This window comes from Gymnogyps californianus, chromosome 5, assembly GCF_018139145.2.
Source record: "Gymnogyps californianus isolate 813 chromosome 5, ASM1813914v2, whole genome shotgun sequence".
Taxonomy (NCBI): Eukaryota; Metazoa; Chordata; class Aves; order Accipitriformes; family Cathartidae; genus Gymnogyps; species Gymnogyps californianus.
The window spans coordinates 42,239,834-42,257,405 of NC_059475.1; the positions used below are offsets into that span (position 1 = coordinate 42,239,834).

At 36.7% G+C, this 17,572-nt stretch overlaps 1 protein-coding gene across 5 annotated transcripts in view; it reads left to right on the forward strand.

Moving 5' to 3' along the window:
- The window catches only part of NPAS3 (neuronal PAS domain protein 3), a 611,537-nt gene that overhangs the window by 404,874 nt on the left and 189,091 nt on the right, over window positions 1-17,572 (forward strand). For all 5 annotated transcript variants that reach the window (XM_050898262.1, XM_050898263.1, XM_050898265.1 and 2 more), the window contains one exon: window positions 16,427-16,516. In XM_050898262.1, coding sequence (XP_050754219.1) covers window positions 16,427-16,516 — 90 coding nt within the window. The remainder of the gene's footprint in view (window positions 1-16,426; window positions 16,517-17,572) is intronic.

The window sequence follows — 17,572 nt, forward strand, 5'->3', positions numbered from 1 at the left end:
ACATGTTTTTAAATCCTTGAATTTGGGTTGCTGGCCACGAAGTTGCATATATTTGTCTAATATATATCACTTCTTTCCATCTACACTTACCAATTTTTTTCTCCAGAGTGAAATTCATCCAGTGTTTTGTGTTTGCTATAAATACACATCTCAGCTGTATTTCTATCCTTTGTGTCAACATTAAAATTCCCTTGTTCTATGTTTAGCTTGAATAATTACCAAACCATTTGCAATTAGAACTCTAGGATATGACCTCATACTGATTTATTCCTCCATTTCTTTCTGTATTTAATACATTTCAGATACTGAAAATACCAAATCTTTGTCCTTTTATTTTGATGTTTATCAGTAATGGAAACATTCCAAAACAATCAGCCAAATACCTATGCTTTGTTCGTTTATTGCCTTCTCTGAAGATAAATTGACTGTACTCAACTCTCTCCAGCATTTTTCTTCACCTAGATATTATTGCCTTGTGCAGCCACCCCAAGGTGACTGTTATCACTTAATTAAATCCTTGCACGCTGGGAAGAAAAAACAACATTGTTCGTTCATAACCCCAAGGAGGTTTGTTTTTTTTTCTTTAAGCCACTAAGCTTTTTCCCTGTTTTATTAACTTATTCCTGGCTACAACAAGACATACTTTGTTGATGAGCAAAAGGTTGTATTAGCTTTTTATTTTCTGGGTAAACTTATCTTTTCTCTGGGAAAAAAATGTGGGCATTACAACAAAGAAAAAAAATGGGATCTCTCCAAACCCTGCAATTCTAGTAAAGGTCTGTGTAAACATCAAGCTAGTAAAGAGAAACAGGGGAGTAGCAGGAAGGAAATGAGAAAATAAAATGCAAACATAAAATTGGAACAAGACAAAAAAAGTAAGATGACGTGTATATACACAGAGAAACTACTGCAGTGCTAAGGGAAAATTGGCATAAGGAATAGCATTTTTGAAGAGAAAAATATATCAGGGCTCTTTATGTTACTGTCTAGGGCAGCATCTTTTTATTAGCCTCTTGGTTAATGTCCTCTCTGTGTCTATTGATTTTAGACTACATAACACTGTGCTCTTGCTTTTACCTTTGCATTTCTTTCCATAGTGCACAATCCTACTTGAAAACTGTAAGAGGAAATATTGCAGATGAGCCATTCATTGAATATGTGAGACCTGTGATTTGCTTTTATGTTGTTTTAAGCACAGTACTTCATATGAGAAAGTTCACTTGAAGCAGTGAGTTGCCAGAATATGTACAGTGGTTTAGCTGCCTTTTTGCTCGTTTCTAGTCCATTAAACGTAGGACCAGAAAATAGGTTTATCTACTCTAAAATTTGGACTCAAGCAACCATATGTATTTGTTCATGATGCTAAATCATTTTGCCACCTGCTGTGTTCAACAAGCATTTACAAATAGTAAATGCTATTTAAAGCTGTAATATTTGCACGAGCAGTTTATGCTGTGATATCATTTGTACGAGAAGCATAAAATTTTAGTGTGTAATAGGAAAGAGCTTTTAAGCAGTTGGATAATTGTGATTTTTGAAATATTAATACTTGTAAGTGTGTAGACTATAATTATTGTAGATCAGAGACAGTAGTATAAGTTTTTATGTGGACTGCAAAATATTGACAGATTTGTATGGATTTGCTCCAAATCCAGCATGTCTGTAGTACGTATCAGTAGTTAGTCTCTGGAAATTCCCTGTTCATTATAAAGTTTCAGCCTAAATTCTGGGATTTATTTTTATTCTGTGCATTTAAATTCTTGTCTGTAACTTTCTGAATCAAATCATTACTTTTACAATGTTTATACAGCTTAAATTTCTCTCTTTCTTAGCAATAACAAAAATCTTTCAGTTTACCTTCACAGATTCTAGGAATGCTTTCCAATCTGTGTGCAATGGATCTGCCATTCACAGTGATTTTAACCTATGCTCTGTGTTTTTATCTAATCTATTTTAACTTTGAGGCCTGTAGACTATCTATAGATCTATCTGCACATCTTAATGAACATATCGCAAAGGTATCTGAAGCCTCTTTTATTTGGAATAAAGGCAATAGCAAATTTATCAGTTACCAAGATTTTAGGTTTGGTTTGGTTTCAGATTACTATTAGAGAGTGGTTTAGGAAACACTAATTCTGCACTGAGTTAAGTTTTGGTGTCAAAAGGGTGAGATTCCTCAGAAGGAGATAGTTTGGGCATCAGTAAGAGCTTTAGGAGTCGGCTGTAGGCAGAATTTGATATTTAAATTTGGGACACTAATTTCAAATAGCTGTAGTATGTACATACTTTCTATTTACTTTCCAAAACTGGTTTTGTCCGATTTTTTTCCTTTTCTTGTGCGTTCCTAATTGGAAATTCTAGTTCCACATTTGTTGTATTATATGATTTTTCATAAATAACTTTAATACAAGTTTGTGATATCAGTGGGTGGCATAGTGACTTCATTGCAGGACTGCGAAATGGCACAGGAAGCTTGTGAGGGAGAATTTTATTCCAACAATGTTTAGCTAGAAATATACGGCAAGATATATTGCAGTTTCAAACAAGGATGCTTTAAAGTTTCATACACCATGAATGTCCATCTTTTAGGGTCAAACAGCATTCTGAATTTCTAAATACTCTGGGTGTTTATTTTCTGTTTAAAATGTAATTTAGAAATAAAAAGTTAGTCTTAAGTACTATAGGAAATTACCTCTAGCAATTTGAATTGTAATCCTGCTAAGGATAGTACTAGGCTGAAAATACTGTTTAGATTTTAAACCCTAGTCAGAACTCAAACAGTCTTCTCAGATGTAGAAAACATTTGGTTATATTTCTGTTGCAGTTATCTTGTGTGTGTGTGCTTCTGCTCTTTCCCATCTGGTTTCAAACCAGAATCAGGGAAGGACTGATAAAACACCATTTCTTTTTCACTATAGTGACTGAAAACAGATTGAAGAAATTCAGATAAATGTCGGAACTCGTTAAAGCATGACCAGTTAAATTTATTTATTTTAAGTTGGAAGGGCTGCTGCCAATTAAAATGGCAAATTTACATGCAGAAGTCTATCTGTACTGCTTTCTGTGTTATGTGTCAGGCAGCATGTTCATTTGGGCATGATAACGGAACAGAATCTGAACTGGAAAGATACTCACACCGCAGCATAAAAAGCACTGACAGCATCTAGTTGCCTGTTTGATAGGACAAGGGGTAATGGTTTTAAACTAAAAGAGGGTAGATTCAGACTAGATATAAGGAAGAAATTTTTTATGATGAGGGTGGTGAAACACTGGAACAGGTTGCCCAGAGAGGTGGTAGATGCCCCATCCCTGGAAACATTCAAGGTCAGGTTGGATGGGGCTCTGAGCAACCTGATCTAGTTGAAGATGTCCCTGCTCATTGCAGGGGGGTTGGACTAGATGACTTCTAAAGATCCCTTCCAGCCCAAACCATTCTATGATTCTGTGATTCTATTTGATTCTGGCTCAAGGTAGTTTTCCAGTGATTTAAGGAAAGAGAAAAAGATGGAGAAAAAAAAGAAGCTACTGGGACAAATAAAAGGATGTTTGATGGAATTCTGGTTTGTATTTTATTTTTTACAAAAAGGTTGTAGTTAAACTTGCACTAGAAGTTCTTTCATTGATGCACCACAAGTAAGACTTGAAAGTATGCTGCATCAGGGAGATGTTGTCAAAATGCAACATTATAGGACCTCCAGGTAGCAGGAGCAGGAATTCAGAACTGCACAATAAAGATGCCCAGATAACTGATGACAACTGCCTGCAATTTAGACAACCAAGCAAACATGTAAGGTATGGCTTAGGGTCTAGAAGAAGACATTGCTCAAGGCAGGAGACAATTGCAGATACACGTGACTTTTTAATGGAGCAGAAAAAAGAAAAATATCACAATGGAAGCAGGAAAAGCTAGGATGCTACACTCACACTGTGTGTTTAAAGCACCATAGTAAGAAGAAATTAGAAGTATTTTCTTGGTTTTCTCTGGGTGGTTTTGAATAACAGGAAAATGGTGCTAACATTTAGCAAGAGGAGGAGTCTTCTTTCATCAGTTCCATTGATGAAGGCAGTTTTACCACAGTCATCTTAGGGAGAGACTTTAACCTTCAGGTCTGTTACAAATTGGAGTGAAACGGATAGTAACAGTGTGGAGCAATCATGTCAGTTCCTACTTGGGACACAGTATACAACATATAGATTGTTGACATGTGCAATGAATAGCATTAGGGTTGGTGGTGTCAAGACTTATTTGGGGGTCTTTAGATAATGTAATGTGTGGATTATTGGCGCAACCGACAACTACTGTACTCTGCAGTGTCAAAGAAATCTTGAGCACCCTTTGATGAGCAGGTTATTGATACTTTATGCTGCAGCTGCTCCAGGGGACCCCTTAAGGGCATATCATGATAGTGTGGCTGCACACTAAAACCCTGTGGTAAAAATACAGAGGAACATTTTCACATGGTTACTGTGAAACTGTCTTTGAAAGGAAAAAAAGATATTCTTGGTTGAAACCTTGTGTTTCCGGCTTCTGCTGGTGCTATATGGACAAATCATAACCCACTCACCCCTCCCCACCCTAGGAAATAGGATTTTGTTATGGAAATACAAACAGACCCTTAATTATCACAGCAGTCAGAGGTGCCACTGTAATATATTAGCTTGTATTTTAAAAAGAATATAAACCTTTTTCACTGAAAGAGCTGCTCTGTGCTGTTGATATGCTTGAATTTATGCAATAAGCTGGTAAACAGTAAAATCCATACTTATCTTTACCTACACAGGCATTAGAGGTGAGCTCAAAAAAAAAAAAAGAAAAAAGGAAAAAAAAAAGGAAGGAAGCGAGGGAGGGAGGGAGGGAGGAACACAGTATTTCCTCACAGCCTAGGGTGAGATTAGAGTCCTGTTGATGGCAGAGCTACACTCTGTCTTCTCACCTGGTCTCATATTCCAGCTGTGAAACAGAAGTGGAAGGTCAACATAGCAATGGTGTTTTGTAGTGGCAAACTGAGTTGATTTCCTGAAATCATTCAGGACCAGACCTCCGATTCCGTCAGGATAATTGATTTTCACATAAATGTGCATTCCCCACTTTTGTGTGAAATGTACTTCTGGAGTGAAGCACTGTAACCTCAAAACCCTTTAAGGAAGTATTGCAACCCAGCATAGAGATATCAACTTTACTGTGTAGAATACAGATGTAGTGGATAATTACTTCAGGGGAAGATTTTGAAATATTTCTATTATTAATGAAGTCTCTAACTTGTTTCAGGAAGTTAATTGTTTGTTCTTCTGTTAGTCCCACATATTCACTGTACTCCTGTGTTCCCTGCTCTTTACTGCATGGATGAGTGAATGGAAACCAAATCTTCTATGGGTACCAGAATAGCACAGCATGGTTTTCTGTAGATTTCCATCTTGTCTTCTGTTGACTTCTGTGCCTAAGACAGTGCAACCTAGCTGAGGCTTTTTCAGTTCTCAGGGCTTTTGAAAGGTCTCTGCTTTGTGATGTCTAGTACTACAGGAACTCATAGTCCAGCTTTTACTGCTGCAAAGGCTTTCATCTCCATTATCAGTCTGTTTCCACCAAACCTGTAGGAATTTCTCTGAGACCTCTGCTCGCTGTCAAATCTAGCAAAAACTAGCCATGGATTGGAATGCTGTTCGTAGGACAGACAGTCCAAGACATGCAGAGTAGAGGAAACTAATTTCAAAGTTGGAAGGACCACTTCACAGTCCAGACCTCAAAAGGTTATAGTTTTGTGGGCTTTTTGTTTGTTTGTTTCATGCCTCTATAAATCTAACTTCTAGTAACTAGCAGGTTCTGATTCATGCCAATCCAGTTTCTTCTTATTTCAAGGGTTACAGGACTAAGGAGTCAAGTGGCAGTAACAGTTCTGGAGGCTTTTATGTACCAGTCTTTACTGGAAAAGCGAACGGCTGCTTTAATTTAGCCCAGCTGTATATGGATCCTAGAAGACTTCAGAGTGGACATCTGTGGAACTATTCCACACTCCCATAGGTGGAGAAAGAATTGGTATAGCAAACAGCTCTCCTGCATTAGTACAAGGATTAATGACAGCTGGAGGAATTCTCAGCTGATTAGGACCAGGTTCTGTCTTCTTTGCATTGTAACATGGGATAAGAGGCTGAAGATAAGAACACAGGTTTTTAATTTTTTCCGTGCTAAGGGTTACAGTTAGAAAGAGCACTGGATTGAATGGACTTTGGATTTGTTCTTAATGTTCTATGTTCTTATTATCTCTATATTCCATTGTCTATAAAGTATTCTCAAGGTGTTCTTCTTTCAAGAAGAGTATAAATCAGAATGATATGTTAAGCATAGAACTCAACTCAATTTCTCATTCAAATCTATTTTGGTTGTCTGTATTGCCATCTAATAGATTAAATATGTTAAACATAAGCCCCTCATCCTGTTCTTCCCAGACCACAGCCTCTCTGCTTCATATGTATGAAATTGTGTGATGCAAGTGAAAACACATGTACTCAGTTCTGGGCTAGAGGTCTAATTCCAGCAAGCCAATTGTCAGGATCAGTCACCAGAGCATCTGAGTACCTACTGAGTGCAGGTGTTATTTTAAGAGTGCAATTAACTCTGTTTCACAAGTTCTTCCCTATAATTTTTTCACCCAGTTTTTTTGGACAACAGACATTTAGATACCTTTATCTGTTTACTTTCACATAGTGTCAGATTATGTAGATTGAAAAAAAAGCTAACCAAACATGCAGATATACGATGAACGTAAGATCAGTTTGAATGGAGCTTGCATAAACTGAAATATTCATACATAACACAAAATGGCTTTAAACTTGCAGCTTTGGAAACAGTAACATTCACAACAATACTTATTGCTCCTACAATCAGTTGTGCTTGTATAGGTGCTTCTACCTCCACAGTGTTCCAGTCAGATCAGGTTCCCACAATCTCTTGCTGTGTGGTCTGAGGTGCAGGTCTGGGAATTCAGCCCTCATTCTGCCAACTCTCACTATTTATCATAGCTCCTGCTACTGTGTCACCTTACTCTTTCAGTTTTGGCACTTATGGTGGTAAACGTTATGCAGGTGCATACAGCATCAAGTCCTTTACTCAGGGCAGCACCTCTCAGTGTACAAATGCATATGTGATTCGGATATTTGTACGACTGAAGGGCAGAAACCACTTTATATTCAAACCCTATGTATCCAAAGCAAAGCCAGTCCACAGCCAGGTATACACTTAATCCTGACCCAAAGCAATCACATTCTCAGGGTAAGAGCTATATAATGTAATCTCTCTATGATAAGTCTCATCCTAAATAGATGTAGTTGATTGTATTAGATGGCATGCAGTTATTGGCATCACAATCTGCTGTCCAAACAGTCTGGAACCAACACTAGGAATCCTATATAATTGAAGGGTAGGAGCTCATCAGGAATTGGCATCATAAAGATGAAAGGTCAGTGCTTTAATACACAACTCCCACAAAATTGAATTTTAATTAAGTGCGACAGCATTGAATCCCTCCCTCAGGAGTCCTTTTTCTCCCTTTTTCTTTACGCTAATATATATAGCCCTCCTCTCAGAAAAAAAGAATAGCAAAGACAGAGTATAAATGTTCTGCCTAGTAAGATTTTAACTTCAGAGGTTTTCAACAGTGGTTAGTATAGCATGTACTAATGCAAATCAGTGTTTTGTTTTAGTAATGAATCATTTATGCAGAAGAATGGACAATGAAAAATAGCATTTGTCAATGAGAACAGCAGGTTTTAACCTTTTTTGTGTGTGTGCGTACCAGTGGATCCCAAAAATTGTCCATTGGTAGTTTAAATACTGTGTCGTGAATTTAAGTCTATAGACAGTAAGCTTACTTTTCTCAGTTACCTTTCACAGCCCCTTCAAACTGTTCAGGTTGAAGTTGTTCAGAATGAATAGTTCAGATTGTCCAGACTGTTGAACAGTTCAGTTTTCAGTTTGAATAGTTCAGGTTGAAATCAGTCAGATGGAAGACCACAGACTGGAAACTACTGATAAAGACACAGGGAATGTACAGTTTACTGAACATCTTCTTGCAATAAAACTACTATGAAATTGTCTGTATGTCATGTAAAAGATTACTGTATCACTTACCATTTTCCACTTGTTCCAAAAGAAGCAAAGAAAGTAAACTCAAAACTCATACTTCCTATCTCTCACTAGTGGGTACTACTCATCTTTTAAAATGTTTTACTCAAGAGATGTTGCCTCCTCACCGTCACTGAAAAACAATCCAAAACCTTCAAGTTGTAGCAGGTCATCAGACAGTTAAAATCTTAATGCCATGGAAGCCTAACATGTAAGCTAAAATAACCTGCACAGCCAGCTGACTTCAGCAGAGCTAATGCTGTACTGGGTAAAGCATCAGACCACTTCTAACAAATAGTTTAATTCCCTCAATGCACATCAGTGTGTCTTCTACATGAAAACCTGCATGAAGAATTTCAGCAGCTCAGCCCAGCAATTTAGATCAGTTAATCAAACAGAAGCATAATAATGAGCAGAGATATAGAGGATATAGCAAAACAGTGCAAGTACTTAACCAAAAAATTTCACGGAGATGATTAAAGATCATCTGGCTTCTATCATGTAACTCAATGTTGTTGTTCTTATCTGTATTTTGGCATTGATACAGTTGTCTGCATGTTATATCAAGGCGTTTGCCAAAAAAAAAAAAAAAAATTATCCTGTGGTAAACTGGGTGCAGAATAAGTGCAAGCTGTCTGTCCTGGATTTTTTTTTTTTTTTCACATTAGTTAGCCTTGCTATTTCTCTCTTCTAATAGCATTGCAATATAACCCAAGGATATTTTTTTTCCCCTACTGTGATGCCAACTTTTCAGCAAGTCTAATAGCTTTCATGGTGCAGTTTCCTCTATACAGTCAGGATGGTTTGGGATTTTGCAGCAATATAGAATGGCCTTCTAGAAAAAAGATAAATCGCTGTCTACAAGGCAGAGATCCCTAAAAGTCATTTATTGCTTTTGTATACAAAAAATTGTCAAACTCTTAATCTCTGATTTTTTCCTTGAACTCCTGTCACTTAGAGATTTGTAATCTTTCTGTGATTCCCCGGCTCATCTCTGATACTTGTCAATCTATTATCAGTGAATAAACCTGGGAGTACTCCTTAAGAACCCAACTGCCACCTTTAAACATTATTCTTGCCTCTAAACTTTTCTCCTCTACACTCTCCACTTTTGCAATGGTTCTGATCGGGAACAAAAACTGATTTTTCTAATCAAGTAGTAAATCTGCCCCCGCAAGTTTATGCTGCTTTGGTTACATAAACATACTTATTCCGTAAGTCTGGCGAAAGATGCATCAAGGGAATCAGTAAAGTTTACTCTTCGTCCTTCACTTCTTGGCTTCGAGCTATAAAGCAGACATCCTTATTATTGACACATTTATTTTTTGGCACTTCTTTGTTGTCATAAATTGCATCCTGACCACGTGAGCAAAGAGCACGAAGATGACAAATTAGGAAGCTGGCATCAAAGTCCATTCTAACCACATCCTTTGAGCTTGTCCTCTTACCTCATCTTTTTTACTGTAGTTGTTTTGGTGCCAAATACATGTTGCTTTGTTGCCAAATATGTGTCATTAATTCACAAGAAGTCTATGGTCAAGTAGGCATATAACCGTTATAGTGGACTGTGATTGAAAAAAATGGCAGTGGTGTGAGAGTCGAAAACAGGGTTTTCTATGTGCTTGGTGTTGGGATTTTTACTCAATGGTAAAAAGCTTGTAGCCCAAGGAACACTGCAATAAGTCCTATGCCTTTTTATTTTATTTGGGGTTTTGTTTTGTTTTGTTTTGCTTTCTGCCAGGGATTAAAAAAACTGAAGAGGAGGAATAAAGCTTTTAGAGATTTTTGTAAGTCAGTAGATGGTCAAACTTTAGTTGCTCATTTTTATTCACGTGTATCAAATACATCCCACGTAAAATCCTATTTCCAGGAATAATACTCCAGTTGTCTCATAGTACTTAACTGTGAAAGCCCACGGTCAGATTTTCCACTTAAGTAGTTATGCTTTTGTATGTTTGTTGGTGTTGCTGGAGGACATTACTCTGATACCTTAATAGTGAGAGCACAGTAGATGGCCACTGAGGCTTTGAATCAGATTTGTTAGCCACGGTTTATGCCTTTTATTTCATTTTAACCCGCCATCCAAGAATGGTTGCCATGTTGAAATGAAACTTACTTTTTTTGTTGCTGTCTTTAGTAAATCATGTTTTTTAAGCCATGCTGTAACACAATAAATAAATTATGCAATGATATGTTTATTATAAGAGAGGGACTATTTGCTTTTGTAAATGTCAATTGCATCCAATACTGCCTCTCTTTTAAAAGAAGAGTAAAATATTTTTGCTGTTATTGAATGTTGTGTGTCTAATTGGTGACAGTCTTTGTCCTCAAATTAATGCTCAGCTCCAGTTATAATATCATTATGTCATAACAGTGAAAAATTCTAATTAAGATGATCTGTTTGCCAGGAAAAAGTTTAGTATATCAATTAATCTGTTTTATCAGGGGGAGTATTCCCTTCCCCAGCCCCTATCTCCTGATCAGAGCCTGAATGATGAGAAAAACATCACAGATGCATTCTGCATTGGACAAAGAACACATGCATGCATTTAAATCATGTATATCTTACTTTTTACTGATGTGATTGTGAAATATGTTCTTTTTGCATTCATAATTAGGGGGTGGAACAGATGGTGAAGGCTTAGTTTAAAATAATCTGTCATTAAAATAACCTAGCCTACTGGTAATTCTTCACTCTAACTGGAGTTTAGGTCAGGGTAACAGGGGTTTTTGCAGCATTGGAATACACTAGAAAGAATTAGGGACTTCGCGGACAGTATGAAATATGAGGATATTCTCCAGAAGGACACTGTAGTAAGACTGCAGTGAATTAAATTTGCCTGTAGTGGGAATATGCAAAAATGGCTGGGACAAAATTCCTCTGACAAATATAAATCCATTTAGTACGATGCATTATACATTAGTGCATATTCGGTCAAAGTGGTACAGTGGGTTTCATATCCTGAGAGGAAATAACCTCACTATTATACAAATACTGTAAAAGGCACTTAGTATTTTGGGTTAAAAACCTGTACTTTACATTTTCATATTATTCTGATGTCAGAGGATATAAATTATAATTATCGGCATTATTATTCAGAGGTGCTGTAGCTAGTGACTTTTACATCTGAGTCTCACTTCCTTCATGTCTACCACATTGACTTGCTGGTATGTGACAAAGGAAATCATGTATCAGTCCTGTCTGGCTAGTTTAGAACAGTTTTCAGGAATAAGAAAACTGGCTCAATAAATCAGATACTTGCATGTCTTTAAAGCATTTATTTTAGTATTTCCTCTAAGATTTCGTTCTCTTAACAGCTTTGAAGAAAGCATATAGATTTCAGCATGGTATTATGATAAATCTTCTCGAGGAGGGGCAAGCATTAACATTTGTGTCGGTTCTTTTTCATCTTAATCCAACCTTGGTTAATAATCAGAAAATTCTACATAGTGAGTAAGAAGATGTAATTAACCCTTTGACCCCAGAATCTTAATTGGCGCCTGTTGAAAACAGTGGGGCAGTTAAAAAAAAAAAATTAAAAAGTAGCCTGTGGTGATTGAAACAGCATAATACATAATGGTTTTCTGAAATCAAAAGTACTAGGGAACTTCAGCTTTAATCACATTTTGCATAAAACCAGTAAGTGTAGGTTTAAACAAGAAGTTGCCAGTCTTCCTTAAATTGGATTGTGCTCAAAATTGGCATTTGGGGTCACGCTGACCCTTTTTCAGCTGCCATACTAGATGGGATAGGAATGAGTTTATGACAGTCAACTTAATTTATAAAAATAAAAAAGAAATTAACTCAAGAATATTTTCCTAACAGAAGACGCTCTACTTTTATATTCATGGCTTCTGCTTCAAGAAAAATATGACATGTTATGAAAAACCAGTTACCTTTGCAGGCCCTATTTCTATGTTATAGTTGATAATAACTGTGGAACATCTGAAACAGAAATCCTATCTGCCTTTGAACTACAGTGAAACTGTTCAGAAATTCTGGCTGGAAATTGCACTGTGGCGCCCATCTTAAAAGAGAGATTTGAAAGCTGACTAAATCCAGTACCCTTCTTGCATTTATTGTGTCCTTAGTTATATGCAGGTAATATGAATAATACTTCCAGAGATTTCTCATTAAAACAAAACAGTTTGTAAATAGGTAGTATACAATGGTATCACATACTCTTCTTCAGTATATAGCATAACCTCTCTTATGTTGCCTGCCACCTTCTCTGAAGTCTGCTGCTCTCTTGGCATGCACAAAGGACATACGCTTTATGAAAAATTGAAAAATTTCAACACGCATTACTTAAATAATAAATATTCATAAATAATACCTATGAATAACGAATGAGACAGTCCTTCAGAACTACTGTTTGACCTGTATAAGGAACAACAACATTGTCACAAAAGTGGTCCATCTCAGCCCTTTCATACTGCTGGGAGGAACTGCCTTGCATTGGAAGGTGGCTATTTCTCTCCCTATTTTTATTGTCTTTTTTCTTAGATATTAGGACTTGAGCTTAGTACTTGGGGCCTTTGTTCTAATGTCTTTGTGTTTTGGGCATGGAAGTAGTTAGCTGTTCCATTAGCTGTTAATTAGTGGCTTTTTCAAAATACGATTAAAGAAACTTTCTGATTTTGCTCTATTGAACAAAATGCTGAATTCGGTCAGTATTTGTACCCAAGCATAACTTCAGGGAGGTGGGAAAGGAAATGGAGAAAGAAGGATTGACCACAATTTAGTAGTCTCAGTTGGCATAATGAACTAATTTTATGGCACGGGAAGTGACTAATCATCCAAGAAGCCAAAGGAGTTGTGGGTATGCTGCATTGGCCCTGCCAGTCCATCAGTGGTGCTTCCTAGGACCTCCCGTGTAAAACTAGGAGGCAAAAGTAAGGAATAGTTTCCCAGAAAGAAAGAGAAGAAAACGGTAAAGATTTAAAACTGTTTAACTGAAAGGAGAGAATCAGAGTCAGTGGCATGGAAAAGTAGCAAGTGCTTAAGATGTCTAACACTTCTCGCTTTAACGCTGTTCCCAGTTGCTGATGACTTTCCAAACTTTAGCCATGAAGGCTGAAATCTCTTTGTACAGTTGTGTTGACCAGAGATATTTGTATTTATTTGTGTTTTTCCAGCAAAACTGGTTTCAGCCAGTTCCAAAACAACACTGAGGAAAACATTTCTGCCTGATCAGTACTAAAAGCTTTTGTCCTGGTTTCGGCTGGGTAGAGTTAATTTTCTTCCTAGTAGCTAGTATAGTGCTGCGTTTTGGATTTAGTATGAGAATAATGTTGATAACACACTGATGGTTTTAGTTGTTGCTAAGTAGTGTTTCTACTAAGTCAAGGATTTTTCAGCTTCTTATGCCCAGCCAGCAAGAAGGCTGGAGGGGCACAAGAAGTTGGGAGGCGACACAGCCGGGACAGCTGCCCCAAACTGGCCGAAGGAATATTCCATACCATGTGACGTCATGCCCAGTATATAAACTGGGGGGAGTTGGCTGGGAGGGGCAGATTGCTGCTCGGGAACTAACTGGGCATTGGTTGGCGAGTGGTGAGCAATTGCCTTGTGCATCACTTGTTTTGTATATTCTAATTCTTTTAGTATTATTATTGTCATTTTTATTATTATTATTATTACCATCATTATTATTTTCCTTCCTTTCTGTCCTATTAAACTGTCTTTATCTCAACTCACAAGTTTTACCTTTTTCCGGTTCTCTCCCCATCCCACCGGGTGTGGGGGGGAGTGAGTGAGCGGCTGTGTGGTGCTTAGTTGCCAGCTGGGGTTAAACCACGACAGCTTTCTTCAAACTTTTGTTTCATTAAGAAGCCTTAATTCCTAAATAAGATGATGCATAGACAAGAAGCAGGAAAGCTACCAGTAACTCAGAGAATTATTTTTTGCTGTTCTTACAAAACTCTATCCAGGTATGCCAGATAATTACACACTAATGCAGTGTACTAAACAGACCAGATCATAAATGTGCTCCAACTGTATGTAACTCTCTCGAGTAAAAGAGTAAGGGGACCACACTAAAAGCCTGGATATGTAAAAAACTGAGAAGAGGAAAGTTGTTTTTATATGATACACAAATAACCCGTGAAACTTCTTTCCTCAAGATATCATTGAGCCAAAAACATAACAGGATTAAAAAAAAAAAAAAAAGTCTTGAGCACACCACTTATAAAAAATCATTATAAGGAATATCAGATATCATGGTCATGCCAACTAGTAACAACCTGAGGGGTTAGAGAGAAACTTCTAGTAGGCTTGTCATTACCTACATAACCATTATGGATATTTCAAACGCTGTTCTGAAGCATCTAGGTACACTGTCAGACCCAGGAAAACTGACCACTGCAGATCGGCCGTTAGTCTGATTCAGTATGGCAATTTATTGTTGCTTGTAGAGAATGGCATTCTAGCAAGAACATATATAGGTGGCCAGGGAATCAGGTGACGGTTCTCAGTTTTATTTCTAACAGAGGATTAAACCAATTTCCTCAAAGGAACATGGGACAGAGCATCAGGAAAACTTAAACCAGATTTACAGATTTACTCTTCTGATCTTTCTGTGATGGGGAAAGTGCATAGTAGCAAAAGAAATTATACGTAGTGGGGGAGATCAAATGTGTAAAGGTTTTGATTGTCCTTGTATGGATCTAAGCTTGAACTTCAGTGTTCCAAATTTTCCACCTGTTATTGATGTTAAAATTCAAGGAACTGATGTTAATCATTTGAAAAGAAATTATGATGATTTATAAGAGGCCATAAATGGCTTGCATAATATAAATGTTTTTACATGAAGAAAATCTATGCAGATTTACATTTTTATTAATTCATAAATATAAATTAGAGTCTTTCTTTAATGCAGTGTCTTTAGTGAGGGTTTGTTTTCCAATATGTGGTTTATTCTTTTTAGAAAACACAGATTTTTGAACTAATTCCACCACCTACTACATCAGAGAGGGGTGAACACTTGCCAAAGACAGCTTCTGACCAGCAGCGTGTTAAAAATTAATCAAGAAGCAGAAGAATAAAAAAATTAAAAACCCTCAGAAATCACTGTTCTGTATTTGAAAAAGAGTGAAATGATTACATGACTTTGTCATCATATATCTCCATCAAATTTGTGTGCATCTCTTATTTTTTCTTCCAATACCAGGTTGATCTCTTAAATGCTACAGTTATATTTTTACTCTACACATACCTTTATCCCAAGGGGATATTTGGGATGGGATTTTTTGGGATTGTTTCTTGTTCATCCCAACACTTGGGGTGTTTCTTATTTTCTGAGTTGTTTTAGCATTTCTAATTTCTGGAATTTTGTGATTTTACTTTTGCAATAGTGAATGCTTGTTTGCCAATAATCAGCCTCATAAAAAACATAAAAGTAAAGGCACATACAGTGTATGAAAGGCAGTTTCTTCTTAGTGAAGATTTCCTCTTATTCCTAGAGGTATATTTCCGTCTTGATGTGCAGTGATTTACTCCGTGTGTCAGTTTAGAATATAGACCTTTGTTTATTAACTGCACTGGTGTTTCAAAAGGTATGCATTAATCTGTGTAGTTATATTTTGATTTTTGCAGTTGCAATGGAAACCACATCCAAAGACTTGAACCTGTCAACGTAAAATCTGATCTAGAGTTTTACACCAGAGGGATGAAATTCATAACATTTCTATAGACCTAAGCTGTAAACATATTTGACAGTAATCTGCTGATTGGCTTTGTTTGTTGTCTCACAAAAGGAGAATGGGGGGGGTTGGGGGGGGGGGTGCACGCGCGCGCGTGTGTGTGTAATCCTCAATTAATTAACAAATTATTGAGGTCTGTAGTGGTTTGAGTGATGGTAGGATTTTATTTTCTCTTCTTCAGTTTTTGATGTGGAAATTCTCTACTTTGATTCTGGGGGATGGGGGGGATCTTCTTACATACCATTTGATTGGAAGGTTATTTGTTTTCCGTATTTATTTCTTCCTGTAAAAAATTGAACAACATTTTATTTTTCTGTATTTCTTCTGTCATGCAAATGAGATAAATTTTATACAGTATATGGCAGATGTAAGCATGACAGTAAGTCCTTGAACTTTGGAATATACTCATATGCTGTTTGTTAATATGTAGACAGAATATAAAGGAATTGTCTTAAGGATTCAAATTAAAAACACTCTCATAGAAATCGGAACATTTTCCTCAATTTGTTCTGTGAATGCCTTTGTTTGAATCTGTTTCTGTCTGGAATTTAGAAATTTTTATTAATCTATTCACTTTTTTTTTTTCCCCTCCTTACTCTGTAGTCCCTGGATGGATTTGTATTTGCACTAAATCAAGAAGGAAAATTTTTGTACATTTCAGAAACTGTCTCCATCTATTTAGGCCTGTCCCAAGTAAGTACATGCTTTCAATTCTAGAACATAATTGTGTATGATGCATTCTTATGTTTATCGTTCTTAAAGAAATAATAACTTGGTTTCTGTATTTTACGTGGATTATTGAATTAGTTATTTAAAGTTGCATCTGATGCATCCTGAGAAGTAATTGAAAAACGTATTTATCAGTATTGGACATTGAGATAAGACAAACTTGTGCCTGAAAACTTTTTGCCATGAAGGATCATTATTAATTTATTGAGAACAAATGAAGTTTCTTTTCTCAGTTGTTTTGAACTTTAAACCTCTATACCTGATAGGAAAGGGACACACTAATAGTACTTCCCTTGTGTCCTATTACTGGATGTTTATGGAGTACCCTGCATTATCCAGGGAGCTGACACGATGACAGGGAGTCATTTGGAGTCAAGAAATGCCGAAAGAGACCATTAAAATGTCTTGCAGGGAGGGTTCCAACAAGGACACATTTTGCCACTTTCAGAAATGCTCACTAATACCAAAGACAAATTTATAAAATATAATAGTTTAATTTTTTTTCATTTAATTGCTGACAACTGTTTTTCAAAGATTAAAAGGCAGGACAGAAGTGGGGGGAAAGTTGTTTGTTGATGCTTATTCCTAATCCTGCAGCATTCAGAAAAGTTTAGGAAGGATAGCTTCTTTCTGCTTGTACTTAGAAATGCAGCAGAAAGATTTTGCATGATGATTTCCAGAGTAGGATAATCTACTTCTATTGCACTCACCCTGAGGAGAAAAAGAAAAACTGAGATAATATTTATTTCAGCTCCTTTAAATTGGGACCCATACTGCTATGAGGAGGCAACTATTAGCACTGGCAACTGTCAGTTTTGCTGTACCCCAACAGCAATGAAATGGGAAATTTTAACATTTGGTGCAGAAAAAGACTGATTTTAAATATTATCTGTTGAGAATCCGAGAGGTTCATTAACTCCTCAAAGAACATGCAAGCAATTGGCTGTAATAAGTTCAGTAATTGTTATTTTGTGCTGGCTTTAGCAAACCAAATGGTAGAAATGGAAACAGAGCTGTTTC